A 25,288-nucleotide genomic window follows, 5' to 3' on the forward strand; every position below is an offset into this window, starting at 1 on the left:
CCACGCTTCCCGCAGCCACGGAGCCCGGCCTGCGCTCTCCCCAGCGAGCGGGCCCCGGGCCAGCCGGCGGGGTAAGAGGCCGGGGCCGCGATGGGTCTCCAGGCGGCAGCAGGCGACAGGCGTGACTAGGGGCTGGGCTTGCCCGGCGCTGCTGGGGGCGGCCCGGGCTGTGCCTAGCTCGGGGGCGGCTCCCGCCCCAACCGCCAGTCCCCGGCCGCGCGCCGGGGCCGCCCCCAGGATGGCGGCACAGGAGGGGCGGCGCCCGCCCTCGGCACAGCCACGCACGGCGGGCAGAGCGAGCGGTGGGCGGCGGATGGCGGCGGCGGGGCTGGGCCCCCGGACGGTGGCGGCAGCGGGAGCAGCCGCCGGAGCCAGCAGCGCCCCGAGCGGCTCATGGTGGCGCCCGAGACCCGAGAGCAGCGGCCGCTCCAGCAACGGCAGCTGAGCCGGATCCCGGCGGTACCCAGCGCGGGCCGGCCCCCGGCGCTCCCCTCCCCTCGCGGGCTCGCTCCTGCCGGGGCCGCCTCAGGGCAGCGGCGAAGGGCGGCGGGACGATGGGCGCCAAGCAGAGCGGCCCGGCCGCCGCCGACGGCCGCACCCGGGCGTACTCGGGCGGGGACTTGCCCTCCGGCAGCGGCGGCGCCGGCGGGCGCTCGGCGGGGGCCGGCGGGCGATACGCGCCGGTGGCGCCCCAGGCAGCCCCCGCGGGCTCGGCGGCGGGAGCCGCGGCCGCCGCGCCCGTGGCGGCGCCCCGGAGCAGGTCCCTCGGCGGGGCGGCAGCCTCCGGGGCCAGGGCCGCCCAGTCAGCCTTCAGCATCCCCCACAGCAGCGGCCCCTACGGCTCGCAGGACTCGGTGAACAGCGCGGCCGAGGAGGGCGGCCGGGGGCGGCCCGCAGGGGGCGGAGGACACGGCGGGCCCCGGCTCGTGATCGGCTCGCTGCCAGCGCACCTCTCACCGCACCTGTTCGGAGGTGAAGTACCCACCCGTGCCCCTGTGTGTGTTTGGGGGGAGACTGCCACCCCTTGTGCTACCCCTGCCTGGGTGTGTGGGGTGGCGGTGGGGGTGGGGAGACCTGTAACACTTAGTGCTACTCCGGCCCTGTCCATGGCGTGGGGGGAGAGGGGCTAGAGAGACTGTGAGACACTCAGCCCTTCCCCAGACAGGGGGACCCTACACATTATACAGTACCTCAGATGTGTGTGGTGGGGGTAGGGAGTAGGCAGGGGTGTTGCAACAATTTCTATAGTGGGGATGCTGAGAGCCATTGAACCAAACTGTAAACCCTGTATATGATGGAAACCGCTTCAACCCATGGGGGGGTGTGGTAACTCCCCCAGCACCCCTGGTTCCAGCAGCTGTGGGAGTAGGTCTCTAACTCTTAGTGATGGTCCAGGAACAGATTTGAGGGGTAGCACTATTTTTGGTGGGGTTGAGGTAGTGAGTACCCCCCTTGGAGCCGATTCGGTAGTGTTGTGGGGTTTGTGTGTGTGTGTGTGTGGGAGGTTAGCAAAGGAGGCTTTACTCTTCTCTTCCTAGGGAAATCTCGGGCTTGACTCTAGGTCACTACCCTAATGTTAGAAGGACAATATATTCTTTCATTTCAGTGTACCTTTCTTAGTTAACTGAAGAACTGATTGATTTTCTGTTCCATGTTTCCACATTCTGAATACTTTGTAAATCTCAGACTTATAAAGTGAAGTGAGTGTTTTTTGTATAGCTCTTTTTTTGGCTCGCTCTTGGGAGAGTAGTTTGCGACTTCGAGGGGATTACAATGAATCATCATTTTGTGAAAGGGGTAGCTTTCTAGTTCCTCCAGGCTTCAGTTTTATCTGTACATGCTTCCGCTGCTGGTTCTTGGCCATGTAGATTTAAAAAAAAATTAGAGGTCTGAAAGCAGAAGGAAGGAATTTAATAATGAAATAACTCCCCTGCAATGTAGTTCACACAGTAAAAAGGAAAAAAGACCCTCTCTGTCTTGCCACTTTAGACTTTAATATCTGTAATCTGTGCCTGTGTAAATATGCCTACCTACTACTTACATAATTAGGATTTAATTGGATCAAGTATGCATGCAGTTTATTTTAAATCAGACTGAAATCTGTTTTTAGGTACTGATTAAAATGTGTCTGCAGCTTGTTCCTGTTTCTCAGTCACTGAATTGTCTGTATTGAAACTTGGTTAATAAAATAGAAGTTATTGTAATGGAAAGTTTCTTTGAATTAGCTTATTTTTTTCCAAAAGAAGAAAATGTATAGATGAGGGGAGGTATTTTAAAAAACAATCTTTAAGAAAATATAGCACTTTTCCCCCCTAAAGACTGCAGTACGTTTCCTGGAGGTGGTAGAAATAGAGGAGGAGCAAAATATTGAATCTATTAAGAATGAAGTTAAACGCTCTGTAAATAGTTTGAAAAAGATGAACTTGTTCAATTTTTTCTGCACGGAAGATTGTACAATTGTTTTAAATTAAAGTTTTTGGTGCATATTATGCACTCTTCTATCTCCCTTTCAAGTGTAGATTTTTAATTTTTTAGGTAAGGTTGTTGAGTTGATTTCTTTCAATGACATTTATTATAAAGGTTTCACTGCTCATATGAGTAAACACTAAGGTGCAACGGGACTGTCCGTTAATGTGTGTGTTCTTTTTTTATATCTTTTTGATATCTGTTGTAATTGTCTAGAAGAACTTAATACATGTGTGTTATAGCTTGTGTAAATTCTGAATTAAAAATAGAATGAAATGTCATTTTTTGGGGAAGGGATGCAAGGTGCCTGTCTGGGTGAACTTACTTTCACTTTTGATAGTGATAAATGAGAGCATTATTTGCAGCAGTGTGGTAATGTAGTTCTGTAATATAAAATGTCTGTAGCTTTACATTTGAGATTTTTAGCCCTCAATGTAAGTGGCATAGACTCAAGAGCAGTAGGTCAAATTAAGATTTTTTTTTTCCAGTCCTGGCATTTCCTGGATGGTCAACGTGTATGTTACAAGAAAAGGAGTACTTGTGGCACCTTAGAGACTAACAAATTTATTTGAGCATAAGCTTTCGTGAGCTACAGCATGTGTGCATCCGATGAAGTGAGCTGTAGCTCATGAAAGCTTATGCTCAAATAAATTTGTTAGTCTCTAAGGTGCCACAAGTACTCCTTTTTGTGGATACAGACTAACATGGCTGCTACTCTGAAACCTGTCATGTATGTTACAGACAACCCTACAAACAGATTTCTGTTCAGTTGCATTTTTGTGTGTGTGGACCTGAAGACAGTCCTGGTCTCCTGAAGACTCCTAAGTCCGCTACTGGCTGCTCCTAGTGCTCTGATTGAACATGCTAATGGAGAGCATCAAGCCTACCTTAACAAGGAGCATTTGCCCTTGAGAAGGCGAACTTAAGTGTAAGTGTTCTTATAGTGCTGAGTTGCTGCATGTTTATTAATTGTTAGTTAAGAGTAGCAGAGCTTTGATGCAAGGATGGCTGCAGTGTTATCAGAGTAGTATGCGTGAAAGCTGGTGTGTGCAATTCCTTTTGCAATCAAAGGGTACTATGCTATTGCATATTAACAGTCTATATACAATGAGAGAAAAGCATTAAAACTTAAAGCATGTTGTGAATTTGTTACTCAAAAATAGGAGTCCTTGCTTAAACCTTGCATCACAGCCTTAATTAGATCAGTTACAGACCATATTTTCCTCATTACAGTTTCAGGTGATAATTTACATAATTGCTAAGTAGTACCCTATGTTTTCTTATTCATGAATCTATTAAACCAGAGTGCAGAATATTAACTACTTATTGACAGAGATGATATAGAATGTATGCCCTCCACTTATGCAATAATCTTTAACATTGGAAGGTGACTAATCGATGATGGCTGTCAGATATTAGATTTTTGATGATGCAAGATGTAAGCAGCTTTGCTGGTCACAATCTATATCATTTATATCTATCTGTGAATCAGTCTGAAGTAGCTTTTCTTTTTTTGTATGAAAATGAATGGCTGCTTAATCTAATCCTAGCATTTAGTTTTTTTAAAAAGGGAGGGGAGGACCTGTACATTTCAAACTTTCCTATTATATATTTTTTGCAATTTAAATATTTTGTAATGTGGGTGGCATAATAACTTTCCAGTGCAATTAACATAGTAAATGTCATAGCTATACACTTTTTAAAAATTCAATATAGTATTCAGATGCTTGGTTCAAACAATGGCCCTGTTGTAGATCACAATTTCATAAGACTGTCCATGGGGGAAAATAACTCGGAGGACTGCTTTTGAGCAGTTTCTGACTAGCTTAAGCTTGTCTAGGTATGGTGCTTGGCAGTTACTATGCGTATTGTGAGTGTGCTTCAAGCACCCTCCCTTGTTTTGTAGACTGCAGTTTGTGGTGGTGTTTTTTAACTGAAAACTACAGAAGTTTATTTTGAGAATCAGTTCAGCAGTTTCTTTGGAGAATTAGTTTAATATATAAAGATTAAACTGTATTTTCCTGGCAGAATGCTTGGCTTTGACAATCAATAACACATGGATGTTGCACTTGTAGGACTACTATAATTAATTGGCCCTTATTGAATTGTACTCCATTGTGACTTTTGAAGATTCAGGTTGCTTCCAGTCCAAAGAGAACAGTGTTTAAATATTAGCTATCTAATCTGTTATAAACTATGTGATTAGTACTAGCTGTATGCTAAAATGCAAAAAACTAAACACTGCTATATGCTGAGATGTGCAAAAGTATGATCAGTCTGTTATATTTCTTTGGTACAAACTGTAGTAATGTTTAAAAAATAATTCATTCAAAGTCATAGCTCTCCTTTGGGTTAAGACGATCTTGTGTTCATGCTAATTTTAGGCTTACTATCCTTTATGATCAAATATTTCTATATATCTTGTGATTAACTATCAGAGCCAATTCAGTTCAGTAACAAATTTAGGCCCTGATTCTGCAAAGACTTGTGCATATACTTAACTTTATGCACTGTGAATACAGGGGGGTCCCCAGTGTATGTCGGGGTTACTTTCTTGAAAAGGGTGACAGATACTGAAATGATGTCTACTGTGGACCTTCCCTCCCCTCTCCCCCCACCCCCAAATGCCGCTAAACAGCTGTCAGGAGGCACTGGGAGGGAAGGGGAGAAGTTGATCGTTGGCCTTGAAAAGAGTGAATACAGTTTAAATTTATGTGCCTAACTAAATAATTTGTGTTTTCAACACTTTCTATTTCTGGTTAAGACTGATGTCTAGGTGTATCCTGTTTAACTCTTAGTGTACCAGAGTTTCTATGATAGGCTTTGTATATGCAAGGATTTTTTGCCAAAAATTTCCCTTTATTGCAACAGCTGGTTCAGCTCCAACAGTAAGAGCTTCAGGGTAGGCAGGGCCAGAGATGATCAGTAACTCTTGGAGAGAGGGTACAATATAAAGGGGGGTGGGTGGGAGGAAGACGGACCTGATCGCCCTGTGTGTTGCCTCTGGCCCCTTTCCGACTCACCTTGTGCCTCCCATACCTGCTCCAAGCTGGCACCACCGTGCCCCCTCACAGCTCCTCACTCACTTCTCCCATTGCCTCCCCATGTGCATGGTGCAGGAAAGAGTGGGCTCCGCACACCTACTGTCAAGCGGGTAACTGGGGTTGTGGGCAAGGACGGAATGGGTCTCAGCGGGCTTTTCTGCCCTTTCTGCTCCCTCCCACAGAAGTGCGCTGGCAGTCCCGTCCCGCTTCCCTGCTCCGGCCGCCACCTAGCAGGGTTCCGCAGGAGTGCTAGGTGTCCATGACTTTCACGGGCACATCTCCCTGGGATGCACTCATCCTGACTCCCTCCCTGCCAGAAATCTGGTGGGGGAGAGGGGAAATGTGACCCTGTGTGTCCCCCATACATAACTTCTGGATCCAGGCAGCTGCTTTTGTGTTTAATCCCTGGGCCATCTAAAACTCAGAGCTCTGTGTAGCTCAGAAGCTTGTACCTTCCACCAATAGAAATTGGTCCAGTAAAAGACATTGCTCACCCAACTTGTCTCTCTCATATCCTGGGACCAACAAAGCTACAACAACTCTGTGCACATCTAAAAACACTAGCAGCTGCTTAGGATTTTGTTTCCACTAGTGCTCCCACCTTCGGCAAGCTGGATTTAGTGATGGCTGGTTGCTATATGCCAAAGATCACAAAAGATTCAGGTTGCTTCCAGTCCAAAGAGACCAGTCACTTACCCCAGGTCAATTTGTACCTCAGATCTCATGCAAAAGACAACGCTTGTAGCCAATCCTATGATAAACTAAGGAATAATTAACTAGGAGAAAGAAATGAGAACTATTTACAGGTTAAAGCAGGCCAGCATATCCACGCAAATGAGTTATAATCTATGGTTCCAAAAGGTCATAGAATTATAGCAGACTGTCAGCGCTGAATATCTTTTAGGGATAAGCCAAGTTGATCCTGGGGAAGTCTGCTTCTGTTTTGTAGTTCCAGCCTTCTGAGAGATCAGACAGTAAAAGAGAAGAAAATTTTTCTTGTTCATTGTCTATTTCCTTCTTCCAGAATTCAAACTGATGGGATGACCCCTTTTATATGTAGCCTCTTAATGGGTGTGAAGGGGAAATTAATAAAGTCTTGTGATGTCCCACAGTGGACCATTTAATTTTGATAGCCTTCTTAGTGATAAAGAGGCAATCCCTTCTGACAGGTTGACTGTTTCAGGGCAAAAATTTTTTATAGTTATAAACAAAAACTCAAATATTTACCTTTAACGTGATAAAGATATTATAAGTGAGATTTCTGAAATGCTTGTAAATTACTGCATTCATTAAGTCTAAACACATTGTTATAAGTTCAATACCCACCTTAACTATACTAACACAGGTGAAACTGACTGGTTTCCATTAATGAATTTGTCAGTGCTTGGCTGTGGCCTAAAGCTTGGCAAGAGCTGGCACCTGGATTGCCAGCATCACACAGTAGTTTTCAAAAAATGATTTAAAAGTAGTTTCAGGTACTTCACCTATCCTTGAGTCTCTCTAGCATTTTTACTAGCTCTGCGGTTGTATTATGCTATTTTTTTAATATTGGAATTTATTCCCTTGTTATATAAACTTGCACAAATGACACAGGAAACTGACTATACACACAGTGCTGTCAAATGCACAAAGTTTACTGAATAAGTTATTTTTTGTGATATTTGCATTCTAGAACCTTAGGTGTTGAAACTACAATTGTTTAAAATAGTCACTTCTGTCTTTCTTTAAAAAAAAATAAAAAAGATTGTCCTTTCAAGATAAATTAAACTGTGTGTTGGTGTCATCTTTTTTGACCATTCTGAAGGGGAAAGCTTATGTAAAAAGTACTTTTCTATAGAATACCGCTGGTATAGGAATGGCCACCACTGATTTGCAGACACCTCTCGTGTATAACAATGCAGCTGTTTTGCACCAGCAACGCTATACATTAACCTTTAGGAGTAAGAAGTGAAGAATAAATTCCTTTAAACTTACAATAGGAATTGAAGGAAAGCAGAATATAAGGCTTGAAATGCTTGCTGGACTGTAGGTGGATGCTGATAGCAGAGGGATGTGAAGTTTCGTTAAAGGAAAGGGCAGGTTTTTGGGTTCCCACCCACTCAAATTTCTGTTTCCCCAAAATCATGCAGGTAGCAGTGATGATAGAACTCTTAAGATGAGTCAGTTTCATTCCTGTTGTCACTCTGTATCATCAAAGCGAGGGATGGGTGATTTTGCTTTCTGATTTGGGAGCAGAGGTGCAAAGTACACCTGGCTGGCTGGACATTTACTGTGATGATTTTCTGTGTGTGGGAGGGGAATACTGTTGGAAGCACTAAAATTGATCACATTATAAGTCTTGCTGTTGTTTCAGCCATGAAGATGTTGGTAGGGCTTGAAAAAGCTACTCTCCTCTGGTGAATAGGAAGCTTTTCCTGGTTATTGAGGGGCTTCAATGCCATTAGATTCTCCATGGAATTAAGCTTTTGCTTTAATAAATTTCTAAATGCTGTGTATGCAGAGATAATCTGTGTGTTCTCAGACAAATCTAGTTCCATTGCTGCTGCTCGTAGCGTTCCCAAACTGCAGCTGTGTGAAGACTGACCAGTCTTGTTACTTCCGATTATTGCTTTCAAAACCCTGTGGGCAGCAGTGAAACAGGCAAGAATCATGTCCATGTTGCTTTGCTTCAGCTTTGGAAAGCTCTGAGTGGCAGCCCTGGAGCTATTGTTTGCGAGAGAGGGTTAAAATAGTCGCAAAGTTGGAAGTGGATAGTCACAGAAAGATGTGCATGTGCACACATGCTTTTCTGCAGTGACTGTGGGTTGAGGGAGTGGAATAGAATAGCTGAGGCAGCCACCTTTTGCAGTTCCTAAGGGCTGTAGAATGTGTAGGTGAAGGAGCAGAGAGCGCTGATTCCTTCCAGCGGCTGGCGGAGGTTGGGACATCTTACTTGTATTGCAAACCTATTAACTAGAGTTAAGTCACAAATTGTGGTGTCCTCCAGCTAGTATCCAGGGACATCACCCTCATAGGACCATACACCCTCCATCTTCCTGACAGCTGAGGCTGGCTCCTTAGCAAGGCATTGTCTCTGGATAGAGGGGGACTGCTATGTTTCATATTGGCCCTAATGTACGATAAACTGCTTCAGCTCTGGTGTTAGGCAAAACACTGCAGTTTTATATTATCAGATGTGTGTGGTTCTGGTGCTCTGTGTATAGTGGAGCCCTAGAACTGTGAACCTCACAAGGATCATGTCAGTTTCATGTTATTGCTACTTGGACACTAGAGGCATAGGCACCATCAAGGGAAGGTGGATAGAGGGAAGGGATTTAAAGTCAGAAAGGATAAGAAATAAAATTATGTTTTTGTCCCTTCTAAGTACTCCCTATATTCTCAAATAGGGGAAGGGGACGATGCATTGGAGAGGGTCTAAAGACAGATTTCATTTCCTCTCTTGGGGCTAATTGTGACTAAAAGAATTGGGGAAGCATTTCACATTGATGTTATTTGGCTCCCTCATCTCCGTTACTGAAGGAAATAGTATTGGTGAACTTCACAGGAATCCTTGTCCAGATCTCTGAAGAGAGAGGAGCCACTGTGATAGGGTGGCTTTGCAATGGGCCAAGTAAGTGATTGGAAGGGGAGAATGGGAATTAGATCATGTTTGAAAAGACCCCCCCCCGCCCATTCCTTCCTCTCCCAAAGAAGTAAGTAGAGGAGCCAAATAATAGAATGGGCAGTACTGTAACTAGGGTTGGGGAGAAACTCAAATGCAAAGATTTGGTCTTGGGGAGAGAAGCAAACTGCTTAATTTTACTAGGGTGTGTAATTGTTTCTTCTGATACCAATGTAACAGTAATATCTGAGCCTTTGGGTTGTCAGTTCAAACAAAAACTCCTGCATAATTTGTGTACACTCGCATACACTCTTCCTGCTTCCTTGGCATAATAGAAATGAAGAATCCTGCTCTTCTAGGATGTTTCCTAATTTTGGAATAATTGCTTGAATCCTGACTGAATATCTCTCCATGTGTCCTCTTGCACACAATTACACACTAGTTTCTAGCAGCCTTCCAAGTGGTATGTCTTTTTCTAAACATCTCATAAAGAAGATTTTTTTTTAATTACTGATAGGAATCTGAATACACTTCAAATAATTCTACAGCAGGCTGAGCACCAAAGGTTTTAAACTATTTTGGTAAGTTCTCCCTAGCCCTTGCCAGTCATTTTAGGGAACCCTACCACATAAATGTTCTTGATTCACTGTCTTTTTTTATACAGCCACATTTGAAGCCTTTAACCTCTGAATAATTCTGTACATAGATGAGATTTTTTTTCTACTGAAGTTCTCCTGTAACTGCAGCTGCATGAGCCAAATAATGCTTATTTAGAGTTTTCTGAAATGCTCCTGCATCTTGTTAATGGTTTAATTACTTGCTGTAATCCCCTTCATTAATTTCCACAGGCTGTGTTCACTTACAATGGGGATGGAGCAGATTGCTCTTGTTCACAGTGATGTTATTCTGTGAAAAGACAGAGTGGATAGCCTTTGGTTTCTGCACTCTGAGACTTATTTTTGAGCATCTTGAGTATCTGCCTCTTATGGATCAAGGAAAAAGAAATCTTCTAAAACGCACAATTCCTGAAGTTTAAAATGTTCATAATCAGGTATATGAGCAATGATTTTTGCTCAACTACCCCAGTTGTGAATGTGTTGAGCTCACATTTTTCAAAAACAGGCACTAAAAGTTAGGCTTCAAAGGCCATATTAGTATCCTGACTGTCAAAAGTGCTGGCTCCCATTAGCTGGCTACCTGACAGGTTTCACAAAAGTGGGAAGACAAACCAAAATAATCCATGAGACTTATTTCCAACCTGAAATGAACATTCAACTCATTACCAGTGCATGTGTCCCTGTTCCCTATGCATATGCAGAGAATTAATATTGCTCTGAAAAGATCAGGAAACCTACAGGGTTTCCCCTAGGGGTTTGAGATGGCTGATTCCAACTCACAAACAAAACACAAGTGTTGCTTTAGATTTGGCTTTGTCACCTTTCCTGTCTCTGTTAGCAGCTGACTTATCTGGGAGTTCTCTCCTTTTTAAGCCTTGCCCAGTCCCAAATGCGTGGGTGTGCTGCATATGATGGTGGAGATTTTTAGTAGATTCTGCTATTGTGTTGGCTGACTTAAATGTACTATAAATTTGGAGTTCATGTAGTGCGTGCACTTGACATTTCTTCTAATTGACAAATATATAAAAAAACAACAATAAAAAGATGAGCTTTTGTAAATTATTCTCCCTCATATATGAATAGGGAGTTTACATAAAGGAGTCATATGGCAGCAGCCTTTATTTGTAAATGTTTTAAAACTAATGCTGTTGACACATCCCTGCTAGCCACTCTGACTGAAATTATTACCTGCAGCAATCATTTTGTACTGTGATTTCATCACATTTTATAAGCGAAAGAAGGTCATATGCTTTCATGCTAGTTAAACATATAGGTGCTCCAGGCAGAATTTTTGATTTCAGTAAAGTAGTACTCTTCTTTTTGTCAGTACTGAAACAATGCCTAAGCATGTGGTATTTATGGACACTGTTGCTGAAATGGTGTTTTTACTGTTGTTGTGAAAGATTCTATGGCACCTTGTAAATCTGGTGTTCAAGTTTAAATTTGTTTGGGATAGATACATACTTCGTTATTGAGGCTACTGGTACATGCACTAAACAGACTTGTTTAAGTCCCATTAAAACTCAAGAAAATCAGCTTGCCAAAAGAAAAGGATGAGGTGATAATGAAAAATTCTGTCTTGAGCCATCTTGGGAGAGCATTGCATTTGTTCGGAGTGGCTTTCAATAAAGAGTGTTTGTCTGTTAAAGTGTGTCAAAGTAGGCCCTTAGTTTCTATTAGTATAGCAGAAGTTGTGTGATGACTGTCATTGTGAACTTTGGTTTTATGAAAGGTATTTATAACTTGATAAAGATTTGCTGTATGCTGAAATGTGCCTGGAAGAATTTTTTGAGAGAGATCTTCAAAAATGCAGTTTGCTTACTTTAAAGGAAAACATTTAAAATGATCCCATATTTTCTCAGAAATAATGGTACTTGCTTTCTAAAACTTACTCAATTTCTGGCACCCAGACACTCTCATACCTGGCATTTTAAGTGGTGGGGTTACATGGCTCCTACCATATAACCCCTAAATCAGGAGGGACTCTCTTCAGCCTACCCCTAGGAATCAACTCACTCATCTAAGTCCTCTTCCTCGCCTCCTGTGAGGGGGACAGAGGATACTAAAGGGGGTGGGGAACCCCTGCCAGTGAAGGTCCAAAAGTCTCTTCTGTCTCATAAGCACAACACCCATCAGCAAAATCCTAGGTCTGTAAAAAGGAACAGTTCCCAGAAGTAACTGCACTGGAAATTGTGATTAATATATATTCTTCACAACTCAGAGATGATGTAGGTTTCATTTTTAGAAGGTACACACTATACATTTTTCAAGTGATTCATTTTGAAAACTTTTCAGATTAGTTTTACAGCTATATCAGAAAATGAATGATTGTTTGGTTATTTCATTTACCAAAAGTAACTAAAGCAGATATTTATGAAGTCATTGGGAGGTGAACTATCTCCAATTCAACAGGTTAATCATTAATATTTGGAGGATTTTTTTGCCATGCTGTATTAGGAGGAGAACATCACCAGACAGACATTTACATTGTTTTTTTTTAACTAAAACAACAACCGTTATGTATTCTGGATTTTTTTTCTTCCACAGCACACATAATATTTTAACCAAACAAGCACATGATTTTTTGAATTTAGCTAAACATTCAAGTTTTTTAAAATCAGGTTTGTTTTTGTTAAAATTGTGTTAACTAAAATAGTTAAATGAAATATTAAAAAAATAATTAAATAGACTGTCAGCCAGGTCAACATGAGAAACTTAAAATATTGGCTTCTGCAGCTAACTCGGTCGTCTTCACCTTCATTTTCCTGTTTGTTCATAATCTGGAAAAGAAAAACAAGCTTTCCTGCTTTTGCAGGTCCCAAACGGTTTCTCAATTAGAAATGAATTAGTCCAAAGGTAGAAAATATTCTTTCTGCTCTGGCAGAAGAAGCTATGGCTGTTAAAAGTGAAATTATTACTTCAACAGTCTCTGAATCCAAGTGCGTAAGTGACTTCCACCAGTTCACTGGGGTGACTTTCTTTAAAGCGTCATCAGCAAACATGATCATGGATCAGCAAACATAGATTTCTTGAATGGTTCATCCTCAGCTCCGAGGTTTATTATAGTTGGCATTATGGAGGGATGATGGCTGGATGTCCATGTCATAGCCAGCTCCTCTTCTTCAGCAGTTAAGGTTTGACCCTAGTACCGAGTATTGAGACTATTTGCAAGAAAATGAGCTGGAGATAGTGCTTGTTCCATTCGTTTTATAATGCTTCTAATTTAACTCTGTCATTGCATATTTCTCTTTTTAAGATCTCGCTCAGTTCATTCCAAATTTCAACAGCGAAAGCAATAAAAGAGCTATTTCCCTGCATTTTGTTCAAGGCTACAGAAATAGGCTTCAGGCTACTCAGCATGTGTTCAACATTTCTCTTAAGCCCAATATTAAGAACTTTGGCTGTGACAGTGCCATCTATTTTTTCATGATTTTGTTCACAAATGGTCATCAGATTCGGCCAGTGCTTGATATAGTGCTCAAAACAGTCCACTACTGAGTTCCATTGCACGTCTTGTGGGAGAGTTAGCTTGGTTCCTCCCACTTTTTTCAGAGCAGCTGCTACAAAGTGGTTGTTATGGAATTATTTTGCAGTTTCAACAACATTAGCCTGTATTCTTGGAACACTGAAGTCTTTAGCTAGGAGGTGCATCAGATGAGCACTGCAACCATATGTTATTAGCTTGGGACTCTCTTCTAAATAAATTCTTCTCATCTTGGATTCATTTGCAGCATTGTATGTGACCAAGCTGCATACTAGACATTTAAATTTTTTTCCCACAGTTTGTTATAGCTTTTACTGCTACGTCTTGTAAGTATTCTGCTGTGTGTGCATTTCCTGATGTATCAATTGTTTCTGTAAGGAAGACATTCCCTTCTTCTGTTGTCACACAAGCATATACAACAGGATCATTGTGGACATTGCTCCACCCATCAAGACTCGGGTTAACAATTTCACCCTCTAGACCTTTTGCACACTGCTCAATTTCTCTTTCATACACTTTATCCAGCAATATGACTGCAACATCTGCTCTGTTGGGTGGACTGTACCCTGGTCTTAATGACTGAACCATGTTAATGAAGTGTGGGTTCTCAATCATACGGAAAGGAGAATTTGTTGCATAAACAAACGAAGCAATTTTTTCATCAGTTACCTCTTTTTGTAATTTGCTGGTTCTTTTCACAAACTTATCTATGGTTGTTTCTGGATGATGGAGATATCTTTTTTTTCTTTTTGCTAGAGGTGATATACTGTGGCTGTGACATACATGATATGACTGAAACACTATCATGGCAGATAACTCTGAAACTATAGAAAATAACGGTGATCTTGAAGGTAGATAGTCTTCAGAATCCTGTAGGTTGAGGATGGAGTCTCCTAAACGAAATAGGTCAGTGCCGTTATTTAATTATTATTACCATACTGCTCATTTGGTATTATTCATTGCATTCACTGACACTAAGTACTACTTTAAAAGTGAAATTGTAAAAGAAAAATCTGCCTATTTCACTTATTTATTTATTTTTATCACAACTGCATCTAAAATAATAGTACCATAGAGTAATGACTATATTTTTTTGCTCAAACATGAGAATTCAAGAATAGTCCAGAAGGAAGACAGGTAGTCCAAGTATGAAATAAAAAAGTTTACCAACCTGAAGATCCTGCATGTTCAGACATGTTCTTTTCATCATTTTCAATGCAGCTTCCTCCTGAGAAGGAACACTTCTCATGATGTTGTTTTATTTAGGCAACCAGGCCTTGCATTTCTTTGTTGCACTGTTTGCATTTTGCACGCATGCCTGTCTTACACACAGGTAGAGGAACTTCATTAAAATATTCCCAAACTGGGTCTCTTCTATGGCCTGTTGCCATTATAGGTTTTCCCTTCTAGTGAGAGAATGGTATGGTAGATCTCCAATCAATGGAGGACTACACTCAGAAAGACCTCAAGACTTCTGGAATATGCTGCTCAAACGGTTTCACTTTTGTTTCTACTGCTTGTCCCTCCCTTCTCACATTTATCTCCAGACTTCTTCTCCTTGTCCAGATCTATTCCGCCCCCAACAATCTTCTTCTATTCATTGAGCTTTTTGAAACTTTGCACTTTTAGAGAGGTAAGGGATTGACTCTGGGTACACAAATTTACAGAGGGACAATAGGTTGAGCTCTGTTGTTTCTCACCTTATATTAATATATTAAAACATTTTTGCTGTTAACAAGCATGTTATCTCTGGAGACACAAATCCACAGTTTGAGAACTGCAAAACTAAGCCTCTCTGATGGTGCTCAGTCCAGAAGATACCGAGTCCCATTGGGTAGATAGAAAGATTAACCTAAATAATCTATACAGAAGCCCCTGGAATCCCATAAGGTTGGGTCCCTAATCCATAAACTGTTGGAACTCATTTACAAAATTTTTCTTAAACATTACATGAATATATTCTCATACTATAGAATTAGAATTTATAATCCCTATTCCATGATGAGCTATCATTGAGATATAAAGTATTTTAATTAAAACTATCTTTAGAGAGGATTTTTCCTCAAAAATCATTTTATCAAAAAAATCTGATTTAAATAAAAAGTCATTGATTTTTCTCCACCCTGCCGGAGGGCAGGGAATTGGAGTTCAAATCGATGACCAAAGAGGCAAGAACAGGCATTGTGGGACACCTACCAGAGGCCAATCACAGCGCTGTAGTTGACCAGGGTGTCTACACTGGCACCGCAATGCTGTAGTCACAGCGCAGAAAGCCGTACGCCTTTCGTTTGGGGTGGCTTTTTTTTTTTAAAAGCACTACAACTGCGCAGTTTCTGTGTACTAAGTGGCTTGGCAGTGTGTACACCTTGGGAGTTACAACACAGAAAGCTGCTTTACTGCGCGGAAACTTGCCAGTGTAGACCGGGTCTAAATAAGCTAATAGCAATTTAATTGTAATATAGCATTGAGATCCGTTTTAAAGGAGAAGCTGTGCTTTTTGGGATGTATGCTTATCTCTCAGTTTTCAGAGCATTTAATATACAACAGAAAGCTTTCTGGATCTCCGTAAGCCCAGTTTGATGGCTGTTTCTATTGAGGAAGGGCTCTGGTGGGAATGAAGCAGGCTGCATTGTTTTAAGGCATTTTGTGTATCTCAATACCTGATTTGTCTCAGTTGCTGTTGCATGTCCCAGCAGTGCTGTCTTCCAGTGCTCCATTCAAAACAGGATGGATCAATAAGGCAGTCTTTTTAAAAAAAATAGACCGTCCTATATATAGTATAACCAGACAAATCTTTTTGTTAGTTGGTAAACTTGACGCTGCTTTTTCCAGTATCCGTAGTAAAGCGAGATTCAGCTTTTTTAAAACTTGAAATGCGTGACATGACTATCTGGAACACATTTCTTTTCAAAGCTCAGTCAAATTATAGTTAAGGTTGTCTGGCCAAACTTGAACCTAGTAGGAGATGTTCTTGGTGATTTTTCTCCCTTTTTAAAATTCACTCGGAGGAAGGGAGTTATTTTTGCGTCTTTATGTGTGAAAGTTTCAGGCTTCGTCTCTTGCAAGGATTCATTTTATGCTAGAAATTCTGAAACTCCCAGAAATTGCCACAATCTGACTACTTTAGATAAGAGCTCCCTCCTAACAGTGCCCTAACGGAGGCCATCCACATTCTTCATGGCTATATATACTGACTACTTCCCCAGAGAGTAAACATAAAAACCAAAGATGCCTGATCATGGCCTGGCTGCACAAGATCTAAATTATGTATTTAACCTGTCTACTTATATCTTCAGAATCTGAGTAACTGCAAGCACTTAAAAATAGAAATAACCATCACTTTATCTTCCTTTGCTTTCTATAGGAGAAATAGTGTCAGGTTCTCTCTCTCTCTCACACTCACACACAGTCTCCTTTATAAAAACAACAAGAAAGAAATTTGAACATCCTAGTCCAAATATCTATTCAGCACCTAGACCTTGGACAGCTCAAACTCTAAGATTGGTTCATGAGCATCTGCTCCAAGGCATAGGCTTTGTCAGACAGGATTCTCCTTGCTAACCTCTCGAAAGCAAGGTACCTGCAAGAATCATGTGCTGTAGGTGGTTGTTGGGGTTTTTTTGGGGGGTCTTAGGGTAGGGCTAGGGGATCCTGTGTTTCAGAGACTGGAGTTGCTTTAGTTGGCTTGGACAAAGTTATTCTCCAGGTCTCTTTAGATGTAGGAAGTAACTTTAGCAGTGCTGAAGGGCACCAAATATGGCCCTTCTCTGGAAGGTCACCTTAGTCAAAGTTGCTGTCCATCTTGAATACCTTCTGTCTTCAGTTTCCTCATGCGTCTTTAACTGCTTCTTCAGGTTTTGCCTTCTTTTGAACCTGCTACCGCAGTATCTCTTCAGCTTTGGTTCTGGAAAGTAGATTTCCTTGTTGGCATTGTTGCTGCCCTGTCCTATGTTTCTTTTCTGTTTAAGTTTTCCACCTGGATAAGTGCTCCTAATTCTCTGCCCAAGGTATTGTTCCTTTAATCTGGATTTTCCTTGCTAGTTTCTGCCTTCCAACTGATGGGGGAAGAGGAAGGCCCTATGCAACTCATTTCCCTGGGTGCTCATTTTTTGGCTACCCTCCTTGACCCTTTCTCTTCACACAACTTGCTCAACTCCCTTTGTACAGTTTGTTGCACACACTTTTCAAATGAAAACACTTAACTATTTGACCTGAGAGAAATAAATCTGGAGGAACTTCAGAGCACATTATTCTGATATACTGTTTGAATTAATGTGGGGGAGAAGTCTTGAGCAATGAGGAAGTTCTCTGAAAGTGAGATTAACCTTTAAGTAACAAACATTTTTTACCAGACAAGAAGCTAGAAACATCTACTCTAAAATAGTCACTTAAGGTAAAGGCAATTTTGCATCTAGTGAAGCTGAAAGTAACATACAAAGATAGAGGAAGGAGAAAGAACACAGAACTAAATATTTAATTCATTTAATAGCTTTTGAAGCAGAAATGGAAAACGTGGTAAGACTTTGACTCAGATGTGTGAACACAGGACGTGTAAATATTCCACTGACTTTTTTCCCCTTTCTCTTTATGACCCTGCCTTGAAAAAACTAAGAGGCCTGAATATTTTCCATTGTTAAATGGAGTTTATTTAAGATAGTGTAGTAGACTTTTTCTGCTTAATGTTATCTTTTTACAAATATTTTTTGATATGTCTTTTGGATATCTGAATCCTATGGTAAATATTCTCTCTCTTTCTACATTAAAGACTCCTCTGTGTCTGTGCATGACTTGTGTTAGGTTGTTGCTTCTGACACAACATTTAGCTTTTCCCTGTTTACTGTCAGATTACAAAGTCATTTTAAGTTTTTTTCCTTATTGGAAGACATCGCCTGCATCTCAGGAAAATCTGTTAAAATAGAATATAGATATTTCTATTCCTGACAAAAATGGAAAGATCAGTAGTAAACAAAATGAGTTTTAAAGTTTTTCATTGCATTGTAAAAGCTGCACTGTCAATTAAGTGTCCTATGTAATTGAACTGTAACTAAGGCTCCCCAACTGTGCTTTGTTTTGGTTGGATGTCTGCCAGATAACCTTGGGAACTGTGGCAAAACTATTTGGTATTTGCTGGTGAAGCATTTAAAGTTTTTTCTTTTTGAAATACTCCTGTCACCTTAAATTTCTTTATTGCACATAATTTTTGAAACTCTGAAATCCAGTTCAGTATTACGGTATATTTGTAAAGTAATGCATTGATAAAAGCCTTAAATTTTTGTAGGTGGAATTATTTTACTAGTATTTTTGTTTAGCTCTATTGAGTGGTGAATAGGTATACAGTGTCATTTTTTATTGTTTATATTTTCACAAAATGTACTGAGCCTATAACTTGGAGGAGGCATTTATATTCACTTGGAGGGGAGGGAGGAAGGAAGGGAGAAACACCTTTACTTTTAAAGGTGGTGAGCCGTTGCTGAGATGGTGAAGTGGTGACCAATGAATAGCAAGTTCCCTCCCTAAAATTATTATTGATAGAAGGGCACCCCTGAAAATAGGGGTCAAAAATAGAAATGCTGACACAACAATTACTATACCAGGGTACTGCATGTTTTGTAAAATTGGCTAAAATGCTAGTGCATAAGAACTTAGTTGATTATAAAACTATGCATCCGTTTGTGTAACTACTGCACTAGTTCTGGCACTTCCTGAATACTCAAACTTGTCATATATACTATTTTTTTTCCAAATAACAATAGAATAGAAAGTTGTACTGCCCTTTTAGCTGCTTAAAAAATTACTACTTTTTTTTTTTTAACCACTGAACTTTTCCCAGTAATTCCAAACAATTTCCCTGGCTTTTTTAGGCATTTGAGTGCTGAATTGTACCATTATCAAGTTTGTCAGATGTCCAGCTAGTCTAGAAGTAGAGCAAGCTATAAGCATTGGCATTTTAATCCTCTGTATCTTGGATACTGTAGGTAAATTGGCGTGTAGAGATTGCAATCTAGCAAATCTCAGTGTACATAGGCCAGTCTGAAACCTTTGATCTGAAGACCTCAGGTGAATTTTTTTATATATAACTAAATAAAAAGCCTTCTGTGCTTGACTTTCTGGAGTAACTAGCTTATTGTCTACATTATGTAAACAGGGCAATCTTACTTTCACATTTAGTTGGCTTTTAACAAATCTTGGTAAATGTAGTAAACCAATGAATTTAAAGCACTGGTTAGTTTCTTTCCCTTCCTAAAGATATTTATATGTGCATAGTTCTTCAAATGTAGAAGCGGACAACTTTTTCTATTGAACGAAACTTAATTATAATGTAGTTCTGAATGTCTGTGAAACCAAGACATAATATTGTAATGTGCATACATTAGTGAAAGAGGAAAATCTGCATGTTGATTTCATTTTTACCGTAACTGGTCTTTCCAGAAGTTCTTATGTGGATGTGACGTAAGCCCTCAAATGGCTTCTGTTTTGCTTTTATTTGTATTCTTGCCACTTTCTTGGTGGCTTTTATGCATTTCAGCTCAGTAGGATAGATTGCTGTTCTCGGTTTAAAATCAGTCCTGTGCTTGTGTAAAGTGTCAGATTGACAGCACTGTAGAAGGAACTTATTCTATGAATAAGTGAAGCATTTATTTGATGATCTTCAGTACTGAACAAGGATCCACCTGAAAGATGAAAGAGAAGTTTAGTTTCCTTACCTGTAACATTTATTCAAAATAGAGGGCATCCCCTGGTCTGGAGACTACTTGGGAGTTAGACTTGCTTATTTCCCTACAGTGGAAGCAATTTAGGCTAATGCCCTGCATCCATCCTTCCTCCAGTGAGTTCAGATTCCCTCTCCTGGTATGCTGTAGCGCTGCATGCTGCCCCTAAGGAGAACTGAAACTACACATAGTAGAAAACATTAATAAAATTACTGTAGATTATTAGAATAAAAGGTATAACAGGCAAACACTTCAGGCAGAGAAGTGTTTAATTGGAATTTTGTTCTTTTTTGACTGCACAAACTCAGGACCTGGACTGCATATTTTCTCTTCTTGAGGAAAAAAGGAAGATGTTTGTTTTGTTTTTTTTAATTGGCAGAGCTCCCAACTCATTTACTTTCCTAGCTGATGCAGTTGCTATAAGAGAGAGAAAAGATATGGTGAGGCCTCCACTAGAGGCTTAAAGGTTTTGTGAAGACTTTCAGAATGTCACAGTTCCACTGGCAGTTTTTCTCTTCATAGCTTTTGTTCAAGAGAAGCTGGAGATGTGAAGTGACAGTTGTGATGGGTTCCCCCTGAGGTGCCACTGAGCCCCCCTGACCCACTAGCCTAGGCTCCCTTTACGACAGGGGTGGGCAAACTTTTTGGCCCGAGGGCCACATCTGGGTATGGAAATTGTATGGTGGGCCATGAATACTCACGAAATTGGGGGTTGGGGTGCAGGAGGGTGTGAGTGCTCTGGAGTGGGGCCAGAAATGAGGAGTTCAGGGTGTGGGAGGGGGACTCTAGGCAGGGGGTTGGAGTGTGGGAGAGGGCTCAGGGATGGGACCGAGGGGCTTAGAGGGGAGGAGGGGGATCAGGGCTAGGACAGGGGTTGGGGTGCAGGAGGGGGTCAGGGGTGCAGGCTCTGGGCGGTACTTACCTCAAGCAGCTCCCGGAAGCAGCGGCATGTTGCCCTCCAGCTCCTACACGGAGGTGTGGCCAGGCAGCTCTGCGTGCTGTCCCGTCTACAGGCGTCACCCCTGCAGCTCCCATTGGCCGCGGTTTCCCAGTAAATGGGAGCTGCGGGGGCAGAGTGCAGAGCCCCCTGGCTGCCTCTAGGTGTAGGAGCCGGAGGAGGGACATGCCGCTGCTTCTGGGAGCCGCGCGGAGCCACAGCATGTGCGGAGCAGGGCAAGCCCCGGACTCTGCTCCCCAGCGGGAGCTCGAGGGCCGGATTCAAACTTCTGAAGGGCTGGATGTGGCCCCGGAGCTGTAGTTTGCCCACCCCTGCTTTACACTGTACTGCTGTGCCCAGCCTGTCAAGCCCTCTCCGTGGCTCCAGCACACATACAGGTAGGGACACACCCAGCTGCAGTACATACAGAGCTGTGATCAGCTCTACATGGGGAGGCTATAGTTAAGGAACTGCCCAACTACCCAAGTGGCACCCCACTCTGGCGTGTAAACCCAAAATTATACTGTCTTGCGCTGCACAGAGGTCTCTACAGCGTTAGCTCGTGAAATTCACCCCCTCCCTCGGTGTGGAGAAAGGTATGCAACAGCTTTCTGCCCCAAGTTATGCCTCCCACACACTGGTTTTAGACAAAGCAAAAATAAGTTATTAACTACAAAAGATAGGTTTTAAGTGATTATAAGGGATAGCAAACAAATCAAAGCAGATTACCTAGCAAACAAACAAAACATACAAACTAAGCTTAATATACTAAAGAGATTGGATATGAGTAGCAAATTCTGACCCTAAATGATGATTCAAGCAGGCTGCGGAGATTCTTAATGGCCATCTACACTTCTTACAGCTTAAAAACCCCAGGTATTCCTTTCACAGGCTAAAAATCCCTTTAGCCTGGGTCCAGCACTTCCTTTCTCAGTTCAGTTTTTTTCCTCTGGTGTTTCCAGGAGTCTCTTTGGATGAGGAGACAGTGAAGAACCACAATGATGTCACTCCCCTGCCTTAAATAGCTTTTGCATATGGTGGGAACCCTTTGTCTCGAAGCTTGGTTCCCACTCCAGCCAGTGGAAAAACACTGGTATTCCAAGATGGAGTCCAGTACCAGGTGGCACTGGTTACATGTCCTTGTAGTGCCACAGCAGCCATTGCTTAGAGGCCATTTGTAGCCTCCTCAGGAAGACTCTGTGGTGTGAGATAAACTTCTTCTAAGGCCTATTATTTTCTCCTAATGGCTCATCAACCTGAATCGACCCTTCCCAGCCAGCCATCTAGACTTAGTGCATTCTGCCTAGTGGGCGTTCCCCAAGTGTAAACACATTCGTGATACAGATACATTGTCAATATTCCTATCTTCAGATACAGAAATGATACATGCATACAAATAGGATAATCATATTCAGTAAATGATCTCACGTGACCTGTCTTGCATAAAATACATTAATTGTCATCATAATATAATAATATTACTGCGAAGAATATCAGGTGCAGTGTTACAAAGGTGAAAGCAAATACCAAACATTTTATTAATATTGAAAGCAGAAGACTATAGAGGTGGAGGATTGAACCTTTTAGCTATTTGTGGCTTAATCCTTAATAGAAGCTACCCATGAGAAATTGGAGAGTCTCTGAGGTTATGTAGAGTTAACTTGAGTGATCAGCACCAAGTCTGAGCACCTGAAAAACTGTAAAGATTGTTGCATCCACACTGATGCTGTACTCGCTTGTGTGAGATGCTTGGAGTTCTGGAGGCATATTCAATGACATAAAGAGTGGATTAAGGCTAAGTTCTGTTGTGACAGATATTGCAACTGCGTGAAGGATCTTTGGGGGAACATATTATATTAAGCTTATGTACTACTGTGGGTTAGGGGTTGTATGTATGCTGGTATTCTACTCCGTGGGAGAGGGTTTACCACAGCTAGTTTAGGAACTAAAACAGTGGTGGGTGATTAAAATGAATCACTCTTATTGTAAACACTTCCAGAGAGTTACCACTCCCAGTACAGGTTCACGTACGGTTGTTCAAATTGGGTTTCCAGAGATTAGGAAAACAAAGAAAGGGCTTTGGGCGTGAAAGGGCAGTGTTAAACTGACTCAGGACCTTCATTCTGATCTAGCAAGTGGACAAGACCTTCTGTCCAAGGACCCCAGCCCTTCTGGAAGGTTTGGAAAGACTTTGACCTACCAGAGCCCCATAAGACCGCTGAGCTTTGAGCATGTGTGTAGGAACTTTTATTGTTTTTATGTTTTCTACTAATGTTTTTGCCTTAAAAATGTTTTGCAGCTTAGAAAGAGCTGTGTGGTAATACACTATTCATAGTCCTTGGAGAGAAAGCAAAGCACAGATGCTAGCCTTTAGGCAGACTGGCTTGTTGTGGATATTACAATATAATACAGGGAGCTGAGAAACCTTAAAATCCCTTGACAGGAAGGGGAGAGACACCGTGTCCACCCAAGAGAGGTGACTGCTGAGAGCAAGGAGCTCAGTGGTATTGTAACTTTTCCCACTCAAAAGCACTGGAAGTACCGTCTCGATATGTTAGAACTAAAATCTTTTAGGACTGACAATGGCCTAGACTAAGGAGCTGGAATTACTTTGGAAAACACAGGAAAATGCCTGCAGTGAACTAGGTTTTTCCATATACTTTTTTTTGTATTTGGTCTTTTGAAAGGTGATACTGTAAAAATATTGCAGCAGTAAAAACATGGCAGTAAGACATGCATTTGGTTGCGGGTCCTTTTTTTTTTCCTATTAAATTTTTAATTATGTATGTGTAGAAATGTTCTCAATGAGTTAACCATTTCCTACATAACCATAACTATATTTGAACCATTTGATTATATATAATTAAGGCTACGTTTTAGTCACGGGTATTTTTAGTAAGTCACGGACACATCACAAGCAGTAAACAAAAATTCACGGCCCATGACCTGTCAATGATTTTTACTATATACCCCTGACTAAAACTTTGGGGGGGGGGCTGCCCAGGGTTCGTTGGGGGGTGGGGGCAGCAGTCTGGTATCCCCGCTGGGGCTGGAGGGGGAAAGAGGGTTGACGGGGCCAGCAGGCTCCCTACCTGGCTCTGCATCCCCCCAGCAGCAGAGTTTGGGTGTGGCAGGAGGCAGGGGGTTAGGGCACGGGATTGGTGAAGCAGGCTCTGGGCGGCACTTACCCATGGGGCTCCCTGGAAGCGGTGACCTCCCCCTCTCTCAGCTTCTAGGTGGAGGCATGGCCAGGCAGCTCTACATGCTGCCTCAGCCCAGAATGAAAGCTTCGCAGCTCTCATTTGCTGGGAACCGTGGCCAATGTGATCTGCGGGGGTGGCGCCTGTAGGCGGAGGCAGTGCACAGAGCTGCCCAGCCAAGCCTCTGTCTAGGAGCTGAGTAAGGGGGAAGTCACCACTTTCAGGGAGCCCCCTAGGTAAGCATCGCCCAGAGCCTGCCTCACCCCGCCCCGTGCCCCAACCCTCTGCCCTCACCCACACCCAAACTACCGCTGCTGCTGTGGGGCGGTGGCCTGAGACTGGCCCAGCAGCAGCTGGCGTGACTGGCGCAGGGGCTGCCTGAAACAGGTGCAGTGGCTGCTGCAGAAGTCAGAGGTCACAGAAAGCCACGGAATCCATGACAAACTCGCAGCCTTATATATGATATGAATGGTTGGGTTTTTTTTTTTTTTTTAAACCCAAACTTCTGTGGGGAATTGACTTGTATTTTTCATAAGAGATTTGACTCCTGTTGTGGGAAGTATGAACATTTTAGGTAAAACTCTTGCTTGTCTTGCCCCAAGGGGGAAGAGGCTGCAATGTGAAAATGTTGGTATTTAATGAATCCCCTTTTGACTCTTCATTAGCACATTAGATGTATTCTTACCTCAGGACTTGAAAGGTCTTTGAGAGGGATGGAAAACTTTTACAGCTGTTTGCTGGTGACTTAGTTAATAACCACCTTGAATGGTCAGAGGTATGCAGGAATTTATAGCCATCCATGATTTCAAGAAGAATGGGTTACTGGACAGAAGTATTTGCATTTAGGGAAGAGTTCCTTGCTCTAACATGCACTGTATACGGATAAGTGGGTATACAGGAATGAGACACATTTGGAGCCCTTTTCTCTTTAAACTGACTTTTCTACTACAGAATCACAGCCATTTGGATTGTCCACTGGCATAGCAGACTGGTTCCCAGAGACTAGAATGTGCTTTACCGGAGTTCCAACTCTAGCTGTCTGGAGCTACTTCACCATACTATGTTGCTCTGTGCAGAACTACTTGCAGGCCCAGTAATGTGGCAGGATAGGTGAGGCCAATCTGTTGCACCCATGGAAGAACCTGAGGAGAGAAATTCATGCTTGTTTTTTCCTGTAGATTCCGTCTATTTGGATAGTTTCCTAGTACAGATAGCGCAATGGGATAGAA

General features: G+C 42.2%; 1 protein-coding gene across 1 annotated transcript in view; it reads left to right on the forward strand.

The window, feature by feature from the left end:
- The first annotated feature begins 207 nt into the window (after positions 1-207).
- The window catches only part of ZNRF2 (zinc and ring finger 2), an 81,460-nt gene continuing 56,379 nt past the window's right edge, over positions 208-25,288 (forward strand). Inside the window, 2 exon segments of the mRNA XM_073333307.2 lie at positions 208-541; positions 544-972. Coding sequence (XP_073189408.1) covers positions 394-541; positions 544-972 — 577 coding nt within the window. The 5' untranslated portion in view covers positions 208-393.

Source organism: Lepidochelys kempii, chromosome 2 (genome assembly GCF_965140285.1).
Source record: "Lepidochelys kempii isolate rLepKem1 chromosome 2, rLepKem1.hap1, whole genome shotgun sequence".
Classification (NCBI taxonomy): domain Eukaryota; kingdom Metazoa; phylum Chordata; order Testudines; family Cheloniidae; genus Lepidochelys; species Lepidochelys kempii.